The sequence below is a fragment of the Pleuronectes platessa genome, chromosome 4 (genome assembly GCF_947347685.1).
Source record: "Pleuronectes platessa chromosome 4, fPlePla1.1, whole genome shotgun sequence".
Classification (NCBI taxonomy): Eukaryota; Metazoa; Chordata; class Actinopteri; order Pleuronectiformes; family Pleuronectidae; genus Pleuronectes; species Pleuronectes platessa.
This window is the reverse complement of record NC_070629.1, coordinates 28,148,553-28,173,752: the sequence shown is the minus strand read 5'-3', so window position 1 is coordinate 28,173,752 and position 25,200 is coordinate 28,148,553. Positions and strand designations below refer to the sequence as shown.

Below are 25,200 nucleotides of genomic sequence, written 5' to 3'. Positions count from 1 at the left end.
GATATTGCCAATGACCAACTGTTGTTTATCCTAAAGTAAATAATGTTTCCTGACAGGCTGAACTACAGCCTGACTTCAGGGGAACGAAGTCTCTTCGAGGATGTGACTTGTCCTGCAGCGGAGCCCGAGACACAAAGCAGACAATGTGAAGAGGAAAAGAGAGCAGGGCTTTCTCATGCTAATCACACTTACAACCCCCCCCCCAGTAACAACACACATCTCACACACAGATCAGTCAGGGCTCCGGCATGCAGACAGAAGGGACAAACATCAGGATATGATCAGTTTCTTCCAGAGACATTGACAGTACGGTGTAGTCACACACAGATTCAGGCCAACACAATCTGTATTCAAATGACTGAACACCTGTTACACATACGCCCCGAGGGGGGAAGCCACAATAAGCCGACGACAGATCTGTGGATGCTGTCAAACCTCAAATGATGATCACTGTACCACAAAGGTGCAGCTGTAAAAATCACGTTTAGACATTCAAGGTGACAGGAATGTGCATAACTAACGATTTCTTCTATACGTTCAAATAATGCTTTCTCCTTATTTGTCCCTTTTGGAAGAACAGACATAATTTCAGTGCACACAACATAAACTCGATGTTTAAAACCTAAACTTTAAAACCACTGAAACTGGGTAAGTAGCAGCAACAAGTACGTCCATTTACTTATTCTTGCACGGTCAAACTTCTCCGCTGCTGAAACTTCATTCAGAGGAAAATAATTCTGTGAAGCCGTGGGATTTGGTGTGAAAACACTTTTCTTCTCTGAGAAAGAGAAAACAGGAAAACGCAACCGATTTCCTGTTCTTGACGGAACACCATCTGTGCAGATTTGGAGACATCCTGTGCCACTCGTACTTGTCAAGTTGATGCAGCACTCTTGAATCTTTACAGAGGTTTAATTTATTTATTTATCCGGTGATCCGCTCTGGTCATACAAAACTTGCATGTACCATGATGTGTTTGGATAAAGCACATTTAAGGTTGGAGATATTTGCTTTTAACTCCTCGTACACATCAGGGCTGCTTCATGTGTCCTGCATCCATTTTGTGCGTCAGTTGTGCAATTCCTCACAAATTGCACATCTGGGATTTCAGAATGTAAACTGAGCAAGAAAATGTCCTGCCTCATCACGGCCGTCCTGATGACGAGGCCGAGCAGCCTCCTCACCCTGGGTCTCACTCTCAGCATCCACTTGGCGACTGTAGCTGCTGCTCGTGCTGCTATTAAATATGTGATTTATCTTCATCTATGTTGCAGCATCAGCTTGAAGTGTTTTCTTTTTCAAATTGCTTGTGAAGTTGACACTTTTCACAACGTGTATTGCAAGCGAAGCCACAGCAGGTATGTAGATGTGTGGGCTGGTGAATGGGGTGTGGGTCTGAATTCTGGGTTGTGGCCTCTAGTGCGTAACACACAGCAGCTATGTGAGCAGCTGCGGTTACGATGCAGCTGATCGTGTGTTTAAACAGCAAGAACATCTCCGTCCTAACGTGTCGAGTTGAGCAATCTGTGTCTGAGACCTGCAGTAACAGTGACTCTGGAGGATTGCTCCATGAGAGAAGCTGATCTCCTCGTGGGTTAGGTCACACAAGCCGAGGGCAGATCCAGCCTCTGCTAAGCTCTGTGTTTACGAGTGTAACTACAGTAATTATGTTACAGTTAAAAACCAGGGGGCGTGGTGGGGAGGCTTCAAACTAATAAATGGAGGTGAAGAAATTCAAGTCATGTTGTTGTTTCCCCTCAGCAAGGCCCAGTCTGCTGTACCCATTTATATCCACGCACATTTCTGAGATGTAAAACTGTGTGAGGCAGAGGAGCAAAAAGAATCACAGACAAAAAAAATCAGACGGGGCTGAAAGAGGACTTTCTGATGGAGATGAGACAGATGAGTAACAAGGATTTGAGGTTTCATAACAGCACTAATGTTCAGAGCAAGTAGATGAGTGGCTCAAATACAGCTATGATGATGTGGTAATTAAAGCAAGAGATGTTGAATACTGAAATATAGGTCCAACACCAAATTAAGGTCAACCAAATGTGCAGCTCAGCAAGTTCATGTAATTACAGCTGCAGAAAAATTAGTTCATGAAAGCTGCGTAGTAGTAAAGAAGCAGTGGTCCACAAATGTAGTAGAGAGAGAGAGAGAGAAAGAGAGAGAGAGAGAGAGAGAGAGATCAATAAATCGTGGTGAAGAATATCTTTAAAACATGGAAATGTTTCTAATCACTATCATCATATTTCAGGATGGAAACAATAACAGTTAGAGGGTGCATGAGGGAAAATTTGCTGCTGACTTGTAACTCAAACTCCACATTTGTTATTTCTAAAGCTGCATGCATATAAAAAAAAATGGGTAAAAGGAAGCCTGCCCTCCGTTAACTGCACCAGCTGCACACACACAAACACACACACACACACACACCCACACAGAGGGTAAAATAGAAGCGGTTCAACTGAGTTGTCTTCCCTAAGTGAGGTAGTGGAGAGAAACAAACAACCCAGTGCAGGCTTGTAAATCGAAACAGCCCTTCCCTGGTTTCTCTTTCTAAAATCTAGCTAAGAGCGAACCAGACAGGATTCTATGAGGTGGATTCTCCACGTTTGACGAAGCCCTTATGTTTACCTACTAGGGGAGGCTGGATGGGAATCCCCTCTCATCCTCCAGGGATGTACAGGGAGGGAGAGCACCAACTTAATAAGCTCAGAGATGGGGCAGAAATAATGTGCATGCAGACAAGAAAAAAAGATTCCTGGGAATCACTGACAAAAAGCAGGAGTGAGGCTGTTTTCAAGAGCAGCGCTGCCTCTCAAGCCTGAGCAGAGCAAAACCCCAGATAGTCTGCAGGATCAAATTGCTCGGCTCCCTTTGTTGTGCTTGAAACACAGACAAGGCTTCCCACTTCTGGCCTACTTGTTTCTCAACTGGAGGGGAGGGGATTGTGGGAAAGGAGGCAGGTTGCAAAAGGAGAGGAGAGGTTTGTTTGTGTCTGTCAGAGCTGCCTGGGCGTGTGACCGAGCCTCGCATTACTTAACACCACTGGCGGGAGACTGTGTGTGTGTGGAAAGATACAGCGGGGGTTAATTAATGCTAAAATTATCAGTAATTCTCTGTCCGGACAAAAACACATAACACATATTGTCTAATCCCAAGAGCAGGTGTGAGATCCGGTGTAAACAGGAAGCACATTGTTCGCTCTGCGGTCGGTTGCTTTGTTATAGAAGATACTACAAAAGAGAAACAACATTGATGAAAAGTACGAGCAGGGATTTCTTTACTTGGACCGACTTTGAGGTGGAATTGTTCCAGAGAAGAATTGTTACCAACGTTAACTTTATCGTACGTTAACGTTTTTTTGCCCTCACCGTTGGTAGTCGAGTCCTGACGGATAAGAACCAATCAGGAAGCAGAATTGAATGCATGATCGTCTCCATCAGGACTAAATGAAGTAGAATTTCTGTCGACTATAGTGGAAGGTTTAGATGTTCACAGGCTTTCATTATACAGAACTAATGTTTGAAATAAATCTTCACACTGCAATAACTAAACAAACGACCTTACTACAAGTCCCTTTGGACAAATGGCAGATGTTTAATTAACTTAACGTGATGTGGAGTATAATAATCTATTAGTGAAGCATTACTGCAAAGCATTGTACATGAAAATGAACCCACCCAAGTTAAATTCTTTAAAACATAAGAGTTAAATCAAAGATTATATAGGAATGTCCCTATCTATTGATGGTTTGGGTAAGAAGCTCTTGTCCTGTTGCTGCCCTGAAATCAAAGATGACCCAGAACGTTTCTGAGCAGGGATAGCACAACAGACAAGGAACAGAACAGCTGTAAATAACAGAGATGTGATGTAACAGAGTCTCGTGTCCACTCGGTAAGACGACTGACCACCGGACACTGGCGAGCTGTCAAATCAGCCGCAACTCGCCCGGACCAGCGTCTGATGGGAGTTAGAGGCTGGCGCTCACACTGGGAGTCCGGCCTTGTCAACATCAGGCCGCTCTGGAATGAACAATGTTCAGCTGTAATGAGCCTTGTAAACAAAGATAAGTCAAGTGTGTGTGGGCAGGGTGGAGAATACACTGGATGGTAACAAGCACACAACGAATCACAATACATCACAACACCCAGCTGCCAAAATAAAAGTGAAGTGGATGAATCAGTCTGTACAGGACGAGGAGCTGTGGATGATTTCTACATTACCACTAGTATATTAATCCCCTGTGTGATGTGTGAGGATGTTTCACAGTATAAACGGCCGGGTGTTAAACAGCCGCACCCAGAAGCAGCTGCTTCACACTAAGAAATTATGTTTCACTGTGAAAACAATGAGTTGTGTCAAACTGTGATGTACAGATCAGTGGTTTTATTTTTTCTAACCAGTTTGTGCCGGTAGCCCAGATAGATCGTCCGAATATAAAAATCAGGAAGAAACTCAAATAGCTGAGAGTTACAGCTGTTAACTGTCAGAGGGAATAATAATGTGAGGGGAATGAGAGGGGAAGAGGAATCGACTCGCTGCGGTAACTCAGTCAGCTGACTGAAGGGCTGCTGGGACTGGGAGCTGGCTACAGACGGCCAAACCAAACAAACATGCTGGTGAGCAGCCAAACAGTCAGATGGCTATGGGAGGATGGTATCTAATAAATACTGTCGTGCAAACGGGGAGAAGAGGCATATTTTCAAGCTGCACATTAACTAAAAGCCTTAAAAGGTGAAGTAGCGACATATCCAGATCTGAATCGACGTCTAATGGAATATGAGATTTAGCTCAGATCACACAACCCTGAAATTAGCTGCTGAAGATTGTGGAACATTGGGAAACTAAAGAACCAGATGTTTCCCTCAGGAGTTGGAAACCAAAAGAAGAGGAGGTGCATGAACGCAAACGGACTTTCTCCAACCGGTAAAGAAGTGAAACAGAGTTAATACATCGCTCAGATCAAGACTTGTGATATAAAGTTTCTTGGTGAGGTGTTATTAACACTAAGCAGTTTTCTAAGTGAAACCATTTGATCACAAGTGAAGTGTGAACCACGTGAAACCTTTATATAAATGTGACATCACATCTTTTTGGGGGGATTTCAAGTAGACGGGGAAAAGGAACGTTTCCTCTGTGAGAGTGAGGTGATAACAAGCTTGTCTGAAGTCGTCAGGGTGTCTGACACAGCTCGGGCTGACAGCAGCTGAAGATGACACATGCACACAAACACACACAGCTACTTTAGTCTCACACAAAGACACACACACCACTACCTGTCTAGAAAACCTGTATTTTCTCTGCTCGAGAGCTGATTTTAACACGTGCTCCGACTGACTTCAGGATCTCAGAGGCAAAGACCAGTCTCTGTGATTTCTTTGTGTGTATATATTCCTGATAGTGATTGCAGTATTCTCCTTCCAGTCCAGACAGTCCAGAACAAATCCTCCTGCAAGGCCCGAGCTAAGCTCATGTTTGTCTGGACAGTATTAGAAGTAAATCATTTACTGCAGAATAATCTAATACGTGAGTAATTCTCAGGGGCTGGAAAAGGAAACTGACCCTTCTAATCTTTGGCCTCAATCCCACCATAATCCATCCATAAAATTCAGCCTCTTAAATACAGTGGAGCCTGCGCTTGTGGGAGAATAATGCATCTTTGAAAACCACCGCCCACCAGACACCTAGGTGCCCCCCCCCACCAATAAATAACGATAAAAGCCGTACATGCAGCAGCGCGTCTGAACACGTTGAACGGTGTGTGTGATACACAGTTTCTCTGAGATAATGCTATAAAACACACTTTTCCTTTCAGTAGCTTCTCCGACTGGTACAGAAGCTGCCGAGCCTCAGCCCTCACATCAGTGATTTATTTTTTCAAACCAGTAAAACAACTCTGCGAGCAGCTACATCGCCGCAGCTGTCGTTTAATCGATTAGAGCCGAGTCATTGCTGGATTCAAGAATAACAATCCGACAACAAACGTAGTACAGGGTCATTTGCAGCTGAAAAGCAAAACTGCCAAAAAGTTCCACATTTTACTTCACCTCTGCGTCACATCAGCAACTTGGACAACACAAGGAAAAACTCACAAAACTTAGTACACACAATTAGGACAAATATCGAGTTCATTTTGATGAGAAAAAGCTGGTGTGTTCAACAATATTTGATTAAATATCAGTGTGGCTAAAGAACCTGATCTCAAGGACATCTCACAGATATGTGTGTATGTGAATTCATGCGATCAATACTTGGTAAATTACTTTTCTAGCCATGTGTTTTTGTTTTGTTTTAAGAGGGAAATACAACCCTGAAGATTTATCTTATAAATGATTCATTACTGATCAATCCGGCCATTTTCTTTGTTATTATAATATGAAACAAGAGAAAAGCAATAATTTCACATTCTTGAGCTGGAAACAAAAATGTTTTATATTTTATTTTAGTAAACGACTCAATCAACTGGATAATCACACCAAACCAAATAAGCACTTCCTCGATCACCATTTCATATTAACTCTGGTTGGTTTGCGACCAGATTGTATTTGTCACTTCACAGATTCATAATGAGTTTTTTACACTTCCTATAACAACATAAAACAGCTGATTGATTTGTTTCCACCACAGGTCGCAGTATTCTTTGTGAAAGTCTTTCTATGCTCACATATAAGATATGGATTTAAAAGAAAAACACAAGATAACAATGAAACTCCTACAGCGTTTTCACTATCTTCCTCTCTGATGCAACTTTCAAGGAAAGCAGCACTGCGCTGTCACTGTAGTGGTTCAGTACTACACTGTGGATCATCTCTGTTCCACCGCTCAGAGCCAGCTATTGATTGGCTCGCTGTACTACGGCTGTGAAATAAGAGAAGGTGCTGAGAAGCTGAAAAGCGTTAAGAACAATAGCAGGCAGGGTCACAGAGCTACAGCTCAGCACACACAAACTACACACGCCACACACTACACACAAGGCTTCTCTGTCCAATCTGATACGGATGCACATGGAAACAATGGGTGTGATCTTACCTACAGTTTGGTTCTTGGTTTGAACAACAGAAGAAGTTTGCTTGGTTGTGTTTTTGTTTGATTTGGTGAAAGCTGCCCAGTTACAATCATAATAAAAAAGTATTGGAGAGGTGATGTTTACCCTGCAAGTATGTTATACACAGCACTATAGTGTTTCCCATTAATTACCTCCACTGTGCAGCAGTAGGCGTAAGTGCAACCGCCACAGTTCCATAATGATAGAAACATTTCTTTACACATTATGAAATATCTCAGTGTTAGTCCCACTCTCTGTCTCTCTCTCTAGTATATACACACATCGACTGGTCTGTCACAGTCAGACTGGCCATTGCCAGCACAGACAGAAGTCCTGCCAATGATGGCGGTCCATTAAAACCACCATGAAGTTTATACTGTTCTCCATAGGCAGGCAGAATTCAGCATAAATACTACTTTCACTGTGCAACTACAGGCACCAAGTGTAAGGTTCTCTGCAGGCAGCAGCTCAACATTGGCCCTGCTGTGTAAGAGTGTACTATGTGTGTGTGTCGCCCTCCCCCCCCCCCCATGACCGATCAGCAAGTTTGGTTAAAATGTGTTCATGCATTGTTGAGATAATGTGTGTACATACACACAAACTCACACACGGGGGTGAAAACACACAGGGTAACAGGCTGAAGAATAAGAAAAGAGAAAGTCAAGGCAAAAGAGCTAAATCATAAATCGACAAAATAATTAAACAGAATCTTGATTTTATAAATTGCTGCTCATTTGTCTCTCTGCACCAATGGTTCATTTGCAGTGTGGTTATCCCTGTGATAATCTACCTAATCTACGCTGCTGCCCCACATCTCATGGTTTAATCTGGACTCTGCTTCCTGGAGATGATATACAGAAAAAAAAGGATTTGCTGTCATTAAACACAGGTTCACATTTCAGGTTGGATTAAGTCGCTATCTGATAAAAGTGAGGTCCTGTAATCTGGCGTGAGTCTCGATGCCCGTCGGCTTTGTGACAAAGCAGCTTTTCTGCAGCTCGGTGACTCTGCTGATGGGATCTGGCATCGTCATGTCAGCCAGACACAGACAGAGAGAGAGGTAAAGAGTGGCAGGGCTGTCCTAGGTCCCTATAAAACCAAATTATAGCACAGCAGACCCATGGTTAGCATTTTACAACATTTATCCCGTAGTGGTTAAAACCTGTAATGTCCTGTGTCACATATTTAAAGCTTTGAGTCCCTGGTGAGTAAAATAAACAGGGATATGTAAAATTAGGACAGTGTAACTTCTCTTTCCACTGCCTGCAATGTCTTGTTGCTTCTCTGGACGAAGATAATTTTAGTTTTAAAACATATTAGTATGTATTTAGCCTAAATGGTGTTATAATGTTTTCACACACATCCCACACAATGTGAAAAGCCTGTGTGAGGATGCTCTAAATCAATGTTTATCATAAACACTATAAGTTTAACATATAGGGGGACTGATGGCTGGAAAACACCAATGAATGTTTATTCACAATCTGAATTAATTGTCCTTCTCATTAATCAGCACTTAGAAACTGAGTCAGATCATGAATTGTTAAGTTAGTGTGCTGCTTTTCCACATTGCAATTACTTTCTTACCAAGAGTCAAAAATCCTCAGACAACCTTTAATGGAAGCTTTAATAAAAGAAAAGGGGACGATGTGCTGTGCGATGGTGAGTTTTGCCTGTTGAATTAGAAATTAATATTTTTTAGGATAACAATCGCGGTGGTTGAAAAGCTAGACACAACGTGTGAGTGTGTAAGAGGAAGAAAGTACAATTTTAAAACTTGGCAATGGCTCAACATAAGTGTGAGTCATATTCATCTAGTTGTTCACAGTTGGATCTATTGATTCCCCTCGAAAACGGGTTTGAAACTGATTTCAGCTGCCAACAAACTACAGGCCCAATTTCCCCCTAAAAAGCTATTTGGGTGAGGTTTGGTTTCCATCCGCATCTCAACATAAAAAGAAGAGAAGGATCAGCCTTTGTTCTTGTGTGAGGCATCACTTAAAATGTGCCTGGTCACTGCAATTACAGTCCTGCTTCTCTAGTTAATTAAATTGTCTTTGGCTCATGTGGGTTGAATGAAGCCCCCGTGCACAGCTCGCCGTCCTTTGGCCAAATCCACCGCATCGCGCCACTACTCCTTCAGAGCTGGAGTTATGTGCACTTCCACACTTTGCTTTTCACGAATGTGTTTCTGTGTTTTTGTGCTGCAGGAAATGTTAAGTATAGATGAAAAAAAAAAAACAGAAGAGAAACTGCATACTGTCGACCAACTGCAAACCGGCGTACCTCCGTTCAGTGCTGATTCAGGCTGAGTCAAGACAAAATAAAAACAATTATTCAGCTCTAGTCGTTGTTTTTAAATAAATCAAATTTCCTCTCAACAAAAGGATTTGCTTCTTTCCTTTGTTTGTGACAGATAAACCTAGTTGGACAGACAAGGAAAATCAGCACATTGTTTAGATATTCTTCAGCAATCAATTAATCAATTATTCCAGATATAATCACGATTAATTTGTCGTGGTGTCGTGTGGAGCACCAGACTCTTCCTCAGCAGAGGAATCCCTGTAATGGGAGAATCGAGGTGTGTTGATTTTCTCCTTTTAGCAGATTTAAACCCAAACATATAAAAACCTGCTTCACGTGCTCATTGATATCATTGATCTGTTAAAGGGCAGTGGAGACCCATCACTCCATCACTGCTGTGACTCTACGCTATTGAGAAAGAAAGAGTTTCATAGATGTAACGCTGCCTTTGTGCCAGCCTCACATATATGATGTGCAGCTCCACCAGTGACAGAGAAGCCAAAAGAGCATGTGTGTGTTTGCAGCAGGACAGAACCCCTTGACCTCGGAGGCTCCGTGGCGTTCTGCTATCCGATATGATTCAGTGTGAAAACTCCCCGGTGAGGCCAAGCTTTTCATTAGCATGGAGCCGAGAGTGGGAGGACGCCTCGGACTGGTCCCTGCCCACTCGGCTGTAGTGCGGCCCGCAAGCGGCACCGGCAGAAAAACATTACGCAACCACAGTTCCCATTGTGTACAGCGGAAGGGTAACCACAGCAACAGGACTCAGACAGCGAGCAGAGGAACTGGCGCTGTTCAGAGGAAGGACGAGTGTGATAGAGGATCCTGGGGGGGGCGTACACAGCGTGTGTGGGAGTGTGTTTGTGTAGAGATACAGATTTTGTCAGGAAGTCCTGATGGAGTTTTTTTCTTACCCCAATACCTAGTCAATCTGTACTATTGAGTATAATAATACCACAAATATGGATATTATTATCATTATTGACACAATTACTTTCTGATTGACATGGCTAAACGATCTTTGAACGCTCCTGGAAGACCTTAGAAACTATATAAAAAAAAAACAATTGTCTGATATATATTTCAAGACATGAAAAAGACATCACAAGAAGCAGCGAAGGATGGGAGGAGTTAATGACATGAATTTACAGGTTTTTAATACTGTTCAGATATACTTAACTGATATCTGACAGTAAAACATGGTGTAGTACAGTAAAATAATGTGGGGTGATAATGACGGATCAATATCTGATGAACGTAACTGGCCAGACTTGATCCAGGAAGCTCAGCACCTTAAACCCAGAGGCCACTGGGACGTCATTAGCTCTAACCCCGGCTGCAGAGAACAGGCGTACAGACCTTCTCCACTCGCGGCTGTTTTAAAGTTCAACGTGAACTCAGTCTCGTACAGACTCAGACAGTCGCGGCTTAAGAAACTACACGAGCGACAGCACTGACAGACAGATTACTGACAGGGAGCTAAATGAGAGGCAGGCAGTGTTTGCCCTTGTCTAGTAGCCCCAGTGAGAAGCCATTCAATGTGTCAGAGGAATGTCATTCACCTCCCCCAGCCCCCAGGTTTTAAAAGGCAGTGGCAACAATGGAAACATTGTGCTTAAAGGTAGAGAGAGGTGAAAGGTTCCTCTTACCATCCACAGAGCTGTTATGATGTACAGCCTCCGAGATTCCCCAAAGGTTTCTACTGTCAAAGAACAGATGTGACCATGATTCTAGGGATTTGATTTGATGTCATAGATCAGATATCATCCAACAGAATGAATTAATCAGGTGGAGAAATGTGCGACAACCTGATAAAATAACATTAAATGTGAAATACTGGAATTGAAGTTCATCCAAGCTTGTTCTATTGCTTAATGCACATGTTCTCTGAATCTGAAAGTCAGAGTCTTTTGTAATGTTTCTGAATTAAACTCTTGGCTGGTGACAAACTCTCAGTGGACACGAAACGTCAACTAAAATCCATATCAATAAACTTGAGGGACTGATTAGAATCACTTTAGACAGAGTGAGGCACATGGATCACCACAGATTTCACACACTGACATATTGAGGATTGTCACGCTTTCACCTTCTCGATGACAGTCAGTGGCCAGTGTCTTTCCCAATCGGCCTCAGCATTGTTTTAGAATCTTCTCATGGTAACACTCAACAAACCAGAAAGAGGAACATAACCATACTGGTGATTTCCCCAGGAAGCTAGTTAGCAGAGGTAGTTCCTCTTATGTTATTATCAATGTAGTCAGGACGGTTTAAACAATTCAACTTAACTAATATGAGGCAGCAACACTGACTATGTTTATGTGGACAGCAAGATTAAGACTTTTGGCCTTTTTTCTCAATATAACTTTATTTAAATTATGTTTACATGAGTTGCTTTATTTTCCTCTTCTCATTTTACAGAACTGTAATGGAAAATTTTACAGAACATAGTGTGATTATTGCTCAGATCAACATTATGTATATGGCATTAAGCAGGTAACTATGTGATAAATTGATATGTACAGAGGTACAGAGATAATATGACTGAAAAGGTCTGGTTTCCTAAAGTCAAATCTCCAGTCAGAACCAGTAAGGTTCAATATTCAGCTCCCATCCTATTATTATTACACTAAATCTATTTAACTGATCATATCAAACACATCATGGGTCCTCAGCATTTTTCATTAACAAGAATGGCACCGAGTAGCGTGCATACCTCCGCAAAGGTCCAACCGTCCCCTTATGAAACCACGTCTAACTTCACAATATCCAGATTTTCATTTGGATTTGCAAGGAATCAAACACACTCATAAAAAGCAGTCCCCAAAGCATGCCTGATCAAGATCCATGAATGAAATATTATCTGCGAAATCGAGGGAGATTTCAGGTTTGCACTTTATGTGACATTTCATGGTATTGGTTGAGCCCCTCTCAGCTGCTCCTCAGGACAGGGAAAGACTTTGCTTCACCTGTTCTTCTGTGAAAGGCGATGTGCTCTGCTTGTTAAACACATGACATCAGGCAGCGCATACAAATTGAAAGAAGTGCAAGACTGTTGTTCTGACAACCAAGGAGGTGGTGGCAGGAGGTGAAGACGGGTGGGGGGGTGGGGGGGGGGGCTGTTGGTGCTTCAGCTGGTCCATCCGTCGTCTCCCGTCTTATTTCCTTCTTGCTCTTTTGAACAGGGCCCCTATACGTCTGCTGATACTGACATTCAGCCGGTTTCGAGGCAGTTAACTGTCACGACTCAAGGAAAGTCGGCAGGCGCGCAGACTGGTTTTGTAGGTTTGGCAAAAGACGCTGTGTGCTGATGTGTTATTATGAGACAAACTGACAAGTAGGCGAGTGATGACGTACACATGTTTGATGAAGTCTTCACTCTATTAATAAATGACTGGGAGATTAACGGAGCTGAATTTCCCTCACCTGCCGTCTGACCTTGCAGACATTAATTAAAAGTGAGCCGAGTTTTGAGAAGCCCTTGCCCTTTCTTTTGATCATCTCAAAGCAGAAACACATCAGAGACGGCACAAAGGGGCCGCTGAGCTTCAAGGAGAGGATTTTCAAGGAAACCAAACAATAACAGTCTGAGCATGAACACAGCCAAGGCAACTCAGAACGACAACAACGGTCCACCTAGAAACAGGCAACACAAAACGGTTGGCATGACACTGCGAGAGGATTAACGGGAGCAGAGAAACTGTTGGAAAGTTTCATAACCTCCTTTTATTTGTGTCATGAGAATATAATTGAATGTTCTTGACGTTCAAGCAGCACTACGGCAGCATTTAGAGGAAGAGAAAGCAGAAGAGAGACTCCAGGAAAGTGACAGCATGAGAAAGATAAAACTCAAATGCATGAAGCTCTTAGATTCCAGGCCAACTTACACAACTTTGAGCCCCAAACATGGCCCCAAATGATCACTCATGCATTTATTTGGAGCTATTCAAAGTCAGAACAAGTTTTTATGCGACACAAACACGAGCTGCAGTCTGAGCATTTCAGCTAGAGGGCGCTGTAGCATCTAACAAACAAGAGGTAGCTTTCCGTTTGGGTTTGATTCTGCACAAAAGTGTCATTTATGATGCTTCGTCGCATCTTTAACCAAACAAAAATGCATTAGAAAACAATCTTAGCTACATCTTGTCCCCTTCATGACTTCAGTTTCTTACCCCTAGTTGTTTGTACGAGAGCACATTATGTTGGCCAGCGTCTGATGGCATAAAAACGTTAAAAATCCAATACTGACATATAAACAGCAATAACTGAATTTGAGCGTTCACTTGTAGATCTCTTTCCATCTACCTGGGTCAGCAACTCCAACATCTTCCCTCTTTTATCTCTCTTTTTGGTCTCCACCACCTTCTGAAGGAAATATCCAACTCCTAAGCTACTAACTGCTCCACTGCCTCCATCACTTAGTCTCGACTGTGCTGAGCAGTTGTTGAAGCTTTGAAGAAATTCCCAACTGAGGCCAAAAACAATAACTACAGCTCAGAGAGATAAACCACAGTAGATATTTGATCTGACAGCTAAACAATAAGCTTTAAAAAAAAAAACATAGTCAACCTTAGCCAGTCCCTCAGGGTCATTATTTGATGATTATTTGTATGATTTTAAGCGCTGCAGCCTCTTCAAAGCTTCGGTCTTGGTCCACTCCCTCCTTACACCTCACCTACAAAACAGAGCTGATCAAAGAGGCACTTAAACACAGACTATACTCTCATGTAATGCAAGTCGCTATAAGAAATTAATGCTGAAAGGGATAGAAAACTTCTTCCACTGACCTTTACATTGTGCAGAGAAGTAAATTAGTAAGTAACCAGGCTGCTGCTTCTGCTTTCAAAACATTGATAATGTCTTTTGACAAGTCAAACAGAGACTAATGGCTCCTTCAAGCTCTGTTTGGCTCCGACAGGAACAGAGACACAAGCTCTAACATTATTATGAGCCAAGGTTGCACGTAGCTCCTTAAATCGTATTTCTAATCCCAGTTTGAAAATGGCTTTTCTGAGGCTAAAAACCTGGTGCTCATTGCAGATCCTGTTGTTTAAATGAGATCAGGATTAAAAACTCCAGATGGCGGAAACAGCATTTGATTAACTTTAGAGCTAAAACACCCATCGCTGTCCGGGTGCCAATCCAAAGGTCTCCCACTGACCACTGGGTATTCTGCCTGTGCTGCTCCAGTCAGAAGCTTCAGCTAATGGACTGATGCTGATAATAGATGAGCTTTGAAACCAGTGACCTTTATTTCACATTGTCTTATGTAAAAATGAACCCACGCAAACAACAAACCTCATCCATCAGAGAGTGAAGAGGCATCGGCTGGGTTTTCTCAGAGTTACAAAGAAAAACACTCTTTAGAAAACGAAGAAAAGGTCAGTTCGTCAAAATGAACGCACTTTTTAGTTTCATGTGTGTAAAAACGTGTGTTTCTACTTCTTCAAACCGCTGTTAGACATCAAGCACAGACACAGCAGTCACAACATGAAGAGGAGTCAGGCTTTAGCATTAAACCTGCGTGTTCACTGCCTGCATGACCTGACTGACAGGACAGAACACTGCTGACCGCCGCTTTCTCGTTAACACCCCACAACAAACCTGCACGTTCTTTCTGATGTATATACACACACACAAACAACACATGTCCAACGTTTTACAACCGCTCTGATCCTCGACAAGATGGCAGGGTTGTTTTTATCCTCAAATACACCGAAGGCCAATATTAAATACCCATAACTTTGAATGTTGACTCAAGAGAAATAAGTTGTTTCTAATTCTGTGTCAACCCCTATGTTTAAGAGGATTTTTACAGACAAATACAGTGGGCGAATGAAAAGCTACCACACAACAGAAAACAGCCATGGGCAGTGTTTTAATTCAACCAAGCTTCTTTTCTTTGTTGTGTTGTTTTTGTCGTCATCACCTGTGTGGGCCAGGTACTTGACATTGATTGGTTTACAGACAGGCGTGCGTTTGTTATCGGCAGGGTGTCAATTAGGGGAGGTGGTAGTCTCTCCGTTTGAATGGAGAAAATCAATTTCCATTGCCTGTTTCAGTACTATCTCTATCTTACTTCCTGGAAATGCTTCACATAAGAAAGTGTATATAGTTTGACATCCTCCCAGGGAACTGTCTTCGAGTTAAGTGGGCGAGCATGTGTGAGAACAGAGACTTTACAAAGCCCACAAAAATAAAATACTAATGATAACACATGGGAAGGAGTGTTACATAACATCCTCTGAATGCAGTAGAAAAGGTTTGCACCACTCCCTTCACACAGAATAACGGCTGTACCCAGTTCTATTCGATCAACCGTACGTTATATACGGTCACTGGAATGTCGGCGTACAGTTAACTCATGTGCAGTAATCACATTCATTAGTGTCAGTTGCAGGGGAGCAGATCTTGTGACGGCGTATTAGGGAGAGTGCAAGAGAAACTCAAGGAGGATGAAAGAAAGAAAAGAGGAAAGTTACAGCAACAGTTCCTCAGTTCCAACGCTCCACTGCCCAAAGATCTCTGCTAATTGACCACAAAGGGCTGTAGCTCCCCCCCACACACACACATACATATATATATATCCATACACACATTTATCGAGCGTGACACTCAAGCCATTCACCCGCTAACACAGTCGGCAGGGATCCAATTATCCTCCATTGACTCCAGACGTTAATTGAAAATAGCTCATTACGCGACTCGAGGACATTCCAAATGAGTCACATTTCAATTTGACGTGTGAGCTGACCGCAATTTGAGGAGTCTGACAGACGAGCTCTCCCCTGAAGTCATCAGGGGAGAGATGGGCGGACTGGTCTTCAGGACACGGAACAGAAAGAAAAACCTGCCCACCAGTAACTGTGCATCATTCTATAATTAATAACATTCCCTTCAATTCTGAAGAAAAACGAACCCTTCACGGTTCTTAGCTTTACTTTACTTATTTTTATGTTTCCAGCCCTTCTCTCTTACATGATGACCTTGAGGTCACGGGGATATTATCACGCCTCTCTGACTCACCCTCTTCTTACAACTACATATCGTTGGCAACACTCAGTGTCAGTGAGTAAATAAGCGTGATGACTAAAATGTGAATACAGGCAGGATAGTTGCAACCACACAAAAGGTCGATCAGGGCGATTGTCTGAAATGTCTGTGGCTGTAAAGTGGTCAGTGATTCCCCCGCTGATCTCAGGCATGAAGTGGGAATTGTGTGCCAATTTTCTGACGCACCAACGGACAGCACAGATGTGGTCACTGCTTGGCTTATTGACCCAAAGCCTTTGAAGGAGACCAGCAGTGGTGACTTCAATCAGGAGCTGAGATCCTGCCTAACTGATTATTGGAGAATTTTAACCGCTCACTTATTTGTTTGGAACAGTTTTCTTCAGTGCAGCTCTGCGAGTAACGACCTGATGTCTGGCTAGGGTGGCTCAACGGCTAACTCAGTATAACACAAGAGATTCTCTGAATGACAGTTAGTTTTATACTTCCAATAATTCCTGTTCTCCAAGTTTCTTTCTGCACCTGTGTAGGGCTGTTAAAAATAAAAGTGTCTAGATATCCAAGCTACTGTTAAGCTACTGTATTCCTCACTAGCAAAGCCTAAATTTAACATTCTGATATTCTCCTGCCAGACCCGTAGTAAAATGTCTGGAGCCCATTCGAGAATAGAGCCGGCAATTGTTTAGAATATCAACAGCAAGCGAGTGGGCGTGTTGATTATGTCTCAAGCACGAAACAAACATGAAACTGGAGGAATACAAATATCTCAGGATGAAAAAGAGGTGTCAAAGCACTTTTGATATTTCAACACGAAGACTATCCAGCTGCACATTTCATGAGGGAAAGGCAAAATGTCAGAAACATCGGGTCTGGATATTTTCTGGAGTTCATATCTGAAAACCGCTCTAGAGACAGGATTATATTGAATAAAGACCAGTCTCAACACAAGGTTGATAAATAACCGTTCATCTCTCAAGACACATTCACTGCATCAGCCTCTCCCACACCCCCTCACTCATTATGCTGATCCCACGGCTCAGTGTGGCTACATACTAATGAGGGTTAGATGCTCGGCTTCACCAGGCTTCGGCTCCACCGTGCATAAACACCAAACCAGGCATGTCAGGGAAAGGACAAAGTCACTGCTTGGGCGATTTCCCATTTCCCCAAACCAAATGGGCTTCATTCCCAATTCCAGCAGGAGTCAGGGCTCGAGAACAGTCGGATCAAAAGGCTTTCGGTCTGAAAGTGTGCAGGGTATTAAAGTGCAGGTCAGTGCTGCTGTAATCGAGTCAATGAATACACTGACTCACCAGGTTTTATCACAAACTAACTGGAGTTTATCCAAATTTATCCAAATTATTTGGCATGCCTTGCAAGGATGTCATACCATGAGTGTTATCCATGCATATGGGTAGTTGTCAGATTGACCTCTGACCCGAGTTATTAGTAATTAGTAGGGTTCACTGTTTTAGGTTACTACCACCTTTCAGAAAGGTATCTAAGCTTGTGTTTTCCTTTGCAACCGTTTGCAGAGAGCAAAATTCCTTCACAGCTCAGACAGCTCAGAGAGTATGTCTGCCAATTAAGGAAAAATAATCTGCATTTTTAATCAATAATGAAAATAATCGTTAGTCGAGTCCTTAATTGCCTCAGGCAGAAAGATCATGTGTCAATCAACTGTCTGGCTGATCAGTAATGTCTGAGTTCACTGGAGTGTGACCGTCGGTTATCACCACCCGTGACCTTTCATTTCTAATGCGTCACAGAGAAAATGTAAAGTTAATCCCCTCCATTGAGCTACAGGATTTAACCTAAGTGTGTAACACAATAATATATAGTTTTGACAAAGATTTCATCAGGTGGTTCCAGGTTAATTCAGTATTACGTGACATCAACTGAACAGCCATTAAAAATCCAACTGAACTAAACTGAATGTCAAAAGAGGAACCATCATCACATACTTCAGCCAGACTGTGCATTGTCTATTTTTCCCAGTGCTCAACATCAAAAACTTGCCTCTCAAACTGAAGATGTTTTTGTATTAAAACCTGAAACGGGTGAAATGAAAAGCTAAACCCTTGGACTCAGAAGTGAAAAGTGGTAACACTGCATTAATGCGACAGCGCTGCAGCTCCCCGGGGTCGAGGGGGGAGGATTAGGGTGGGACGGGTGAGTGACAAGTCTCATCAAGGCCACTCCTGCTAGAGTCTGCCCCTCCACCCAATAATACAACCCATAGTAGGGGGTATATCTAGGTCAGTAGCTGGGGCACTGTCTGCACACAGTGTATCTACGGTATTGGCTGGTGCTCAAAAAAAAAAAAGAAGGATGTCACAGTTTGCTGTAGTGAATATTCTGTACTTATTTTTTTTTTTTTTACATGTCAGCATAAAGACGACCAGTTTCCTGAGGGGGAAAAAAAGAGCATATAATCCTGTTTCATATTCATAGAAATGGGTCTTTGGGGTGATTTTGCTGAGGAATAACCAGAATGTAGTCCCACGCGTTCATGCTGACTTTGTTCATTTGCATTGCAGAATCCACTCTGAAACACACCAGTCCCTCCTCCTCCTCCATGGCTGCCAAACGCATGCACACACACACACACACACACACAGGGACGCATGGATGCACACACACACCTTAAACGAGGGCCGGTTGGTAGATAGACACAGACACAGCGGTCACATTAATGCAGACTAATGACAGAGGCTGAGCGCAGCAAAAATAAATAAGAGTCCATCTGCCCGGTGGACCAGATGAAAGAAGCACTGCATGCATACCAGAGTCGGCTAATAACATCCTTCTCTCTGCAAGACGGTCAGAAAGTGGCTGAGTCAGTGGGTCTCCAAACGAATGACAACGTGGAAAATGAAGGAAAACCCAACAGTAATTCTCCAACGTCCATTTCTTCACGCAGGCTCGGAGGCTGCTCGTGTTTTTAACCGGGGCTGAGGTAATCCTGAATGTCTGCATTCTATGGTCGTACACATATAAAGGCCTGCTGATACTCTAGACTGATACAGGCCTCGTATGGAAGATCAGATATCAGCCCGTCAGTGACATCTACCACTGACGTGATGGGGGTTTCTCTCTGCCATGGAAAACTACCTTTTATTTGCACCTTTTGAAAAGTCACTGTTCATTATAAAGGCTGCTCAGTGTCCCAGATCCCCCCTCCCCCCCCCCCTTTCCCCAAACAACAGCAGAGAGTCACCTGGGAGCTGCTTGGCCACATTAGAATTAATCAGTATAGGTTTAAAGTGCAGAGAATGATGGTTTAAAAGAACTCATGACAAAAACGTTCTCGGGTAAACACTAAATATTCATCTTCCTGGGCTTGATATTGGTCACTTTTATTCTATTATAGATTATTCTGCCGGGTGTCTTTTTGATTAATCGCTAAAACTTATCTCGGGTCCCCAGAGCCAGCAGCGACATCAACATCCTGCCCGGAAAACAAAAACTATTCAGTTCACAATTATATGAAACCAAAAAAGGTTCATCTCTCTTTGAAATAGTTGTATTTGGAGATAAATCTTCTGATGATTGACTAGTCAATGAATAAATGCACTAGGTAGTGAATATAGGGAACTGGCACACACAGCAAGGGAGCCTGTTAAAAAGCAATGCATAACCTTCTATGTGCCACTATTCTTTAACTGAAGGCTCAGGTATTTGTATCCAGGGGGATTTCATAGATTAACCAAGCTATCAAAATAGGCTGAATATTAACTTTCATATCAAGCTGTAGTCTTGAGCTCTAACCAAGTCATGCATGGCTCCACTATCTCTTCATGAATCCTTAAAATATCAGCTTGCATGGAGTGGAGATATATTTACAAGATAAGCAAATGTGTGGTTTATATAATTACCATACTCTGAATATTCAAAAATTCAAGGTGACTATATTATGATGGCAGATAATCTGATCTAACTCGATTTCTTTATCATACTAAATGAGGGAATAAAAGATCCTGGTGTTGGAATGGCGACCATATGAGAATGTCTCAAACACGTATACGTCTCTTCACCTCCAGCCAGAAATTCAATCCCCTCACACAAAGCTCCCCAATCGTCTCCATTACCAAGGCAGCATAGTGAAGCAGCTACAGCAACTTAAACTCTCCTCTTCAGTGCAGGAAGGTGAGCGCGAAAAGGACAAGCTGTGTTTTCAGACAGGTCCCACGAGAGAAGAGAGGAATTGGTTGCTTTTCGACAACATGTGTCCCTTTGATGACCAGATATTTTGAGTTTCATTTCCAGGTTTCTGAAAGTCATATGAGGAGGCATCGGCAATCAACTGTGGCAACTCGAACAACACAACTCCGCCAAGAGCAAACAGTCCCCTTAAATTCAATAGACTGTCTATCAAGATGGACAACGTCTGTCCACATCCTCCCACTGTCCAGAAATAAAACATCCCTGATTCAAGCGCTGTCATCTTGCAACAATGTCAGTCTCAGCTGTCAATCATTTTCCACCATAAGCAATTAAAACCAAATTTACAGGACTGGGCATATCAGTATGATATTCACTACCTAAAAGGACAGAAACCATCTTGTACTAACATGTACTTTTACTTCTTATTGGCTCCTGTCCCATGAAATTACATGGAGGAGGTTGGTTTTTATGACCTATGGTGCTGCTAGAACCCACTGGGTGATTGAGACACTGTGGCTTAAATCACGGTGAGCTGTCATGACGAGTTATTTACTGGGAAAATGTCCAAATTTGCAATGTTAACAAAAGCAATAACAATTAGACACTTTGTCCGGATCTGTGCCAAAAGTTAATGGGTTCTTTCTTGGCTCGTGTTCCATCCTTCAACCAAGTTCCAGGGAAATCCATTCACAAACAAACAAACACAGACAGGGAGCGAAAACATAAACTCCTTGTGCTAACAAATGCACTGTTGCAGTAAAGATGAGCTGGGGACAAGGCGGCCATATTTATTGTCAGGACAGCAAATCAAGGATATCACTTACTCTTCAGCCTTTGTGAGGCCGCGCTGCTTTGTCATCTGAGCAACTTTCCATTAAACAAAAAACCCTCAAAGAATGAAAACAGCCGTCCTGTCAAAACTGTTTCATCTCCATTCATCCCTCCTGTCGAGCCGAGCTGCAGAGTAAATCCTCTACTGGTAAAGATACCGTCTACCCCCCCCCCCCCCCCCCCCCCATATAACCTGCAAGGGGGCTGCTACAGTAAACGCTATACCCTCTTCATCACTGACAATGATGCATTATAGACTGCATTAAATCAGAGCTTATCAGATACAGTCAGGCTGGGGGGAAGCAGGAGCAGGGTACCACTCACAAGCGTTTTGTGTGTGTGTGTGTGTGTGTGTGTGTGTGTGTATGCCTGGTTGACTTATGCATTAGAGAGTATGCATTAGTGTTTGTTGGACCAACGCCATCTGTATGGATTGCGGTGGATATATTTAAGACACTCTGGATATAGTATAAGGGTTAAAATTAGAACTGCAACGATTAATTGATTATTTCAGTGATTTCCAACCTTTTTCTATCCCCCCCCCACAGTTCTTTATCACACCCCTTCCATTAGTGGGATGACTTCTTCGTGGTATCTCACTGGAGACCTTCAGGAATTATTTATGGCCAGACTCTATCTTTTAAGAAGACGACAGAAACTGGACATTAAACCATTTACAGGATCTTTACTTCCAGCTGTTTTCTGTCTTAATAAACTTACAACTGATGTCGGGATGCAGAATATGCAAATTTGCGATCCTGCATTTCCCTCCTAAATAAACGTGGACATCAGTAATTTCCTTTTTCTTTCCATGGACCTTCTTACAACTGCACAAATCCCACCTACCGTCATTATATTAGTTTAAAAATGAATCATTAATGATCATTTTAGAAGCCAAAACACCAAACTGTGCCAATTCTAGCTGCTCAAACGTGAAAAGCTGCTGCTGTCCTTTCTCTCACATGGGTGTAAAATGAATATCTTTGGATTTGGGACTGTTTTCTGATATTTCTATGAGCTAAAGTGAGAGGATGCATGACAGTGTGTGTGTGTATGGACTGATTGAATGCTTTTATTGCATAAAAAGATATAGTGAGGACTCGAGATTCCAGCATCAGAATTATCTCGGATATTTTCAAATCTGCTGGGTCAGGCAATGGCGAGTACGCAAATCTACGTACCACATACTGTCACCAACATCAACACTGATAGGCAACTGCAGTCAGATCTCGGCATCTTTCCAAGTTGACATCTACATGCATGGCTGCGCTTTTTCATCCTGAGATGTTAGCGTTAAATTTTGCATCCATCACGTGTTAAAAACGTCATCAACACGCCCCACTTCCTCGTGTTGAACCCGGATAATCTCCTGCTGTTTTCTCTCATGGGCTCATTGGGATATTGTCTTTACTTTGCAGGAGGAACTCAGGAGAATGTCCGCAGCGACTGACTCAGACATTTGCTTTGTTTTGATCACATACAGCCCCCCTCGTGTTAATTGCAGGAGAATATCCGGAGTCCAGCTAATGACATCACGTCCACAAAAGGGGTTGGAAGCATTACAGATGTGGAATCACGTTATTTTTTAAACGCCCTGGTGTAGGATGAGTACTCAGGGCTGCGTTAAGGCCGAATAGAAGATCTTTCCCCCGGTATCTAATCCACCTTCTCCCCCGTGGAAAAGGCTCCAGTTCACACGCATTAGCCAGCAGAACAATAACAGGAACTCACCTGCCCAGCTCGTCTCCGATTTCGTAAAATTCCTCAACATTTTCCTGGTTGAAAACAGTCATGGTGTCCAGGCGCTTCCCTCCGCGGAGAACCACACGGCGCACCGGCTCTTCACAGCGGCACCATCCCTACCAGGAGACCCCGGTCCGGGCAGGGTAACAGCCGACAGTGCCCCTCATCATGGCCGGGGTGGGGCGTGCGTGTGTATGTGTGGAGGTTGCGGGGGATGTGGAGACCAAGCGGAAAGGACCTCGAATATGACTGGAGGAGAAAATATGTGTGTTTTAGAAGATGAAGAAGATGATGAAGAAGATGAAGAAGAAGAAGACGGTGGGTCAACAAAAGGAAAATGAACCTGCACCTCCGGAGCGACGTCACGACTCCCGGTGCCTGCTCTCCTCTTCCTCCCGGTGCCTGCTCTGCTCTGCTCTTCCTCCCGGTGCCTGCTCTGCTCTTCCTCCCGGTGCCTGCTCTGCTCTTCCTCCCGGTGCCTGCTCTTCCTCCAGGTGCCTGCTCTCCTCTTCTCTTCCTCCAGGCGTCACTTCACACCAAACACCTGCCGGGTTACATAAAGAAAATCAGCCATAAAACTACGAGTGTGTCAGCGGGGGGGGGGGGGGGAAGAGATGCTAACAACCCCCCGGGAGAAGCGTGGTGTAGCCATGGGAAACACGCCGACCTCCGCCTCCTTCCTCCTCCTCCTCCCGGTGCTCCCGGAGCAGCCTGCCCCCCCCTCTCCGGTAAAAGTCACGTCAACGTCTCCTTTTTGTCACTAACAACCCGGGAGGAACCGGGACAGCCCGCTGTTGTTAACCCGGGTAAACCACTAGCTTCCTATGTGACCACACGCAGTCCGAGGGGACGTTAGCTGCCACCGCGCGTCTCCTCCGGTGGTGAAAGAACTCCGACACGTTAGGTGAACAACCGGGCGGAGGCTCTTACGGTGGTCCGGTGGCGGGGTCCCGCGGTCCGGTGGCGTGGTCCGGTGCAGCCCCAGGGGCTCAGGCGGGTGTTGCAGCGGGAGACGGGGACCCGGGCTCCGGGCTCACCGACAGTAACCGACGGACTGAACAACAGAAAATCAACGTTAACAATGTACGGCGGTCTGGTGCGGCCGCCGCCTTCAGGGACTGTGGGGAAACTCGGATACTTCGCGGTTTTCCTTTTTTTAACGTTACGTCAAAACACCGCTGACACCGCGTTACATCACTGATTTAAAACTTTGTGGACATTTGTCTCTTGTGGGACTTAATTAAATGATACTAGAGGTTAAATTGCCTTTTGTTAAATGTTAAGAAAACTACATTTATTCACGTGAAAGCTAAATATTTTTTTTTTTTCTAACAGGCAGTAAACGCATCACCAGTACCTGTCAGCTGGATGGCAGAAAAGATTTTACATATTATTATTATATATATGGAATCAAATAAAGCTCCTGTAAGTCAGTATATCGATAAACGTTATCATAATTATGAACTACTATCTTTTATTATTATTATATATTATCACTTATTGTTTTACAGTTGAATTAATGTCACAACAATACTCTTATCGTCACAAGTCATTTTGTGTCAAGATACAAAAGTTCACTTAAACACCATCATATTTCTAAAGAAAAAAAATCTCCAATTCCTGGCAAATATATTCTTTATTTGTAATTTTCAACAATATTCTAAGAGTCACTCATAATACAGATTAACTTCATTAATATTCAGAATTTCTTTGTTGTCCTGTCATATTTGTCAAGATACAGATGTTTTTACTCATGTAAACTATAATATAACTTGTAAATACAGCAAATATGAACCGGATTTATTTTCAAGGAACAAATGATCAACTCCTATAAGCAACCATCCATCCATCCTCTCCATCAGGCCCTTTTCTAAACCTGTTTATCCCCTGCAGGGCCTCCGAGGCTGGGACTTGCCCTGGGACAGAGACAGGTCACACCCTGGATGATTTACTGAAAAACAAACTTCACAAATTAGAGCAGGAGGCCCCAGCTGACCTTTGACCCCCTGGAACTCATTGTGATTGTATTGTACTTGCTCAGTCAAGGCAAAGTTTCCATGTGGCCCTTCAGACGTCAAACTGTAAAGATA

General features: G+C 43.2%; 1 protein-coding gene across 1 annotated transcript in view; it reads right to left on the bottom strand.

Annotated features, from left to right (window-relative positions):
• dapk1 (death-associated protein kinase 1) overlaps positions 1-24,037 on the bottom strand; it is a 59,879-nt gene extending 35,842 nt beyond the window's left edge. The window contains exons 1-3 of the mRNA XM_053421694.1: positions 23,778-24,037; positions 23,460-23,654; positions 23,099-23,359 (exon numbers count right to left, since the gene is read on the bottom strand). Of these exons, the coding sequence (XP_053277669.1) occupies positions 23,099-23,160 (62 nt within the window). The 5' untranslated portion in view covers positions 23,161-23,359; positions 23,460-23,654; positions 23,778-24,037. The remainder of the gene's footprint in view (positions 1-23,098; positions 23,360-23,459; positions 23,655-23,777) is intronic.
• Between the last annotated feature and the right edge of the window lie 1,163 nt (positions 24,038-25,200).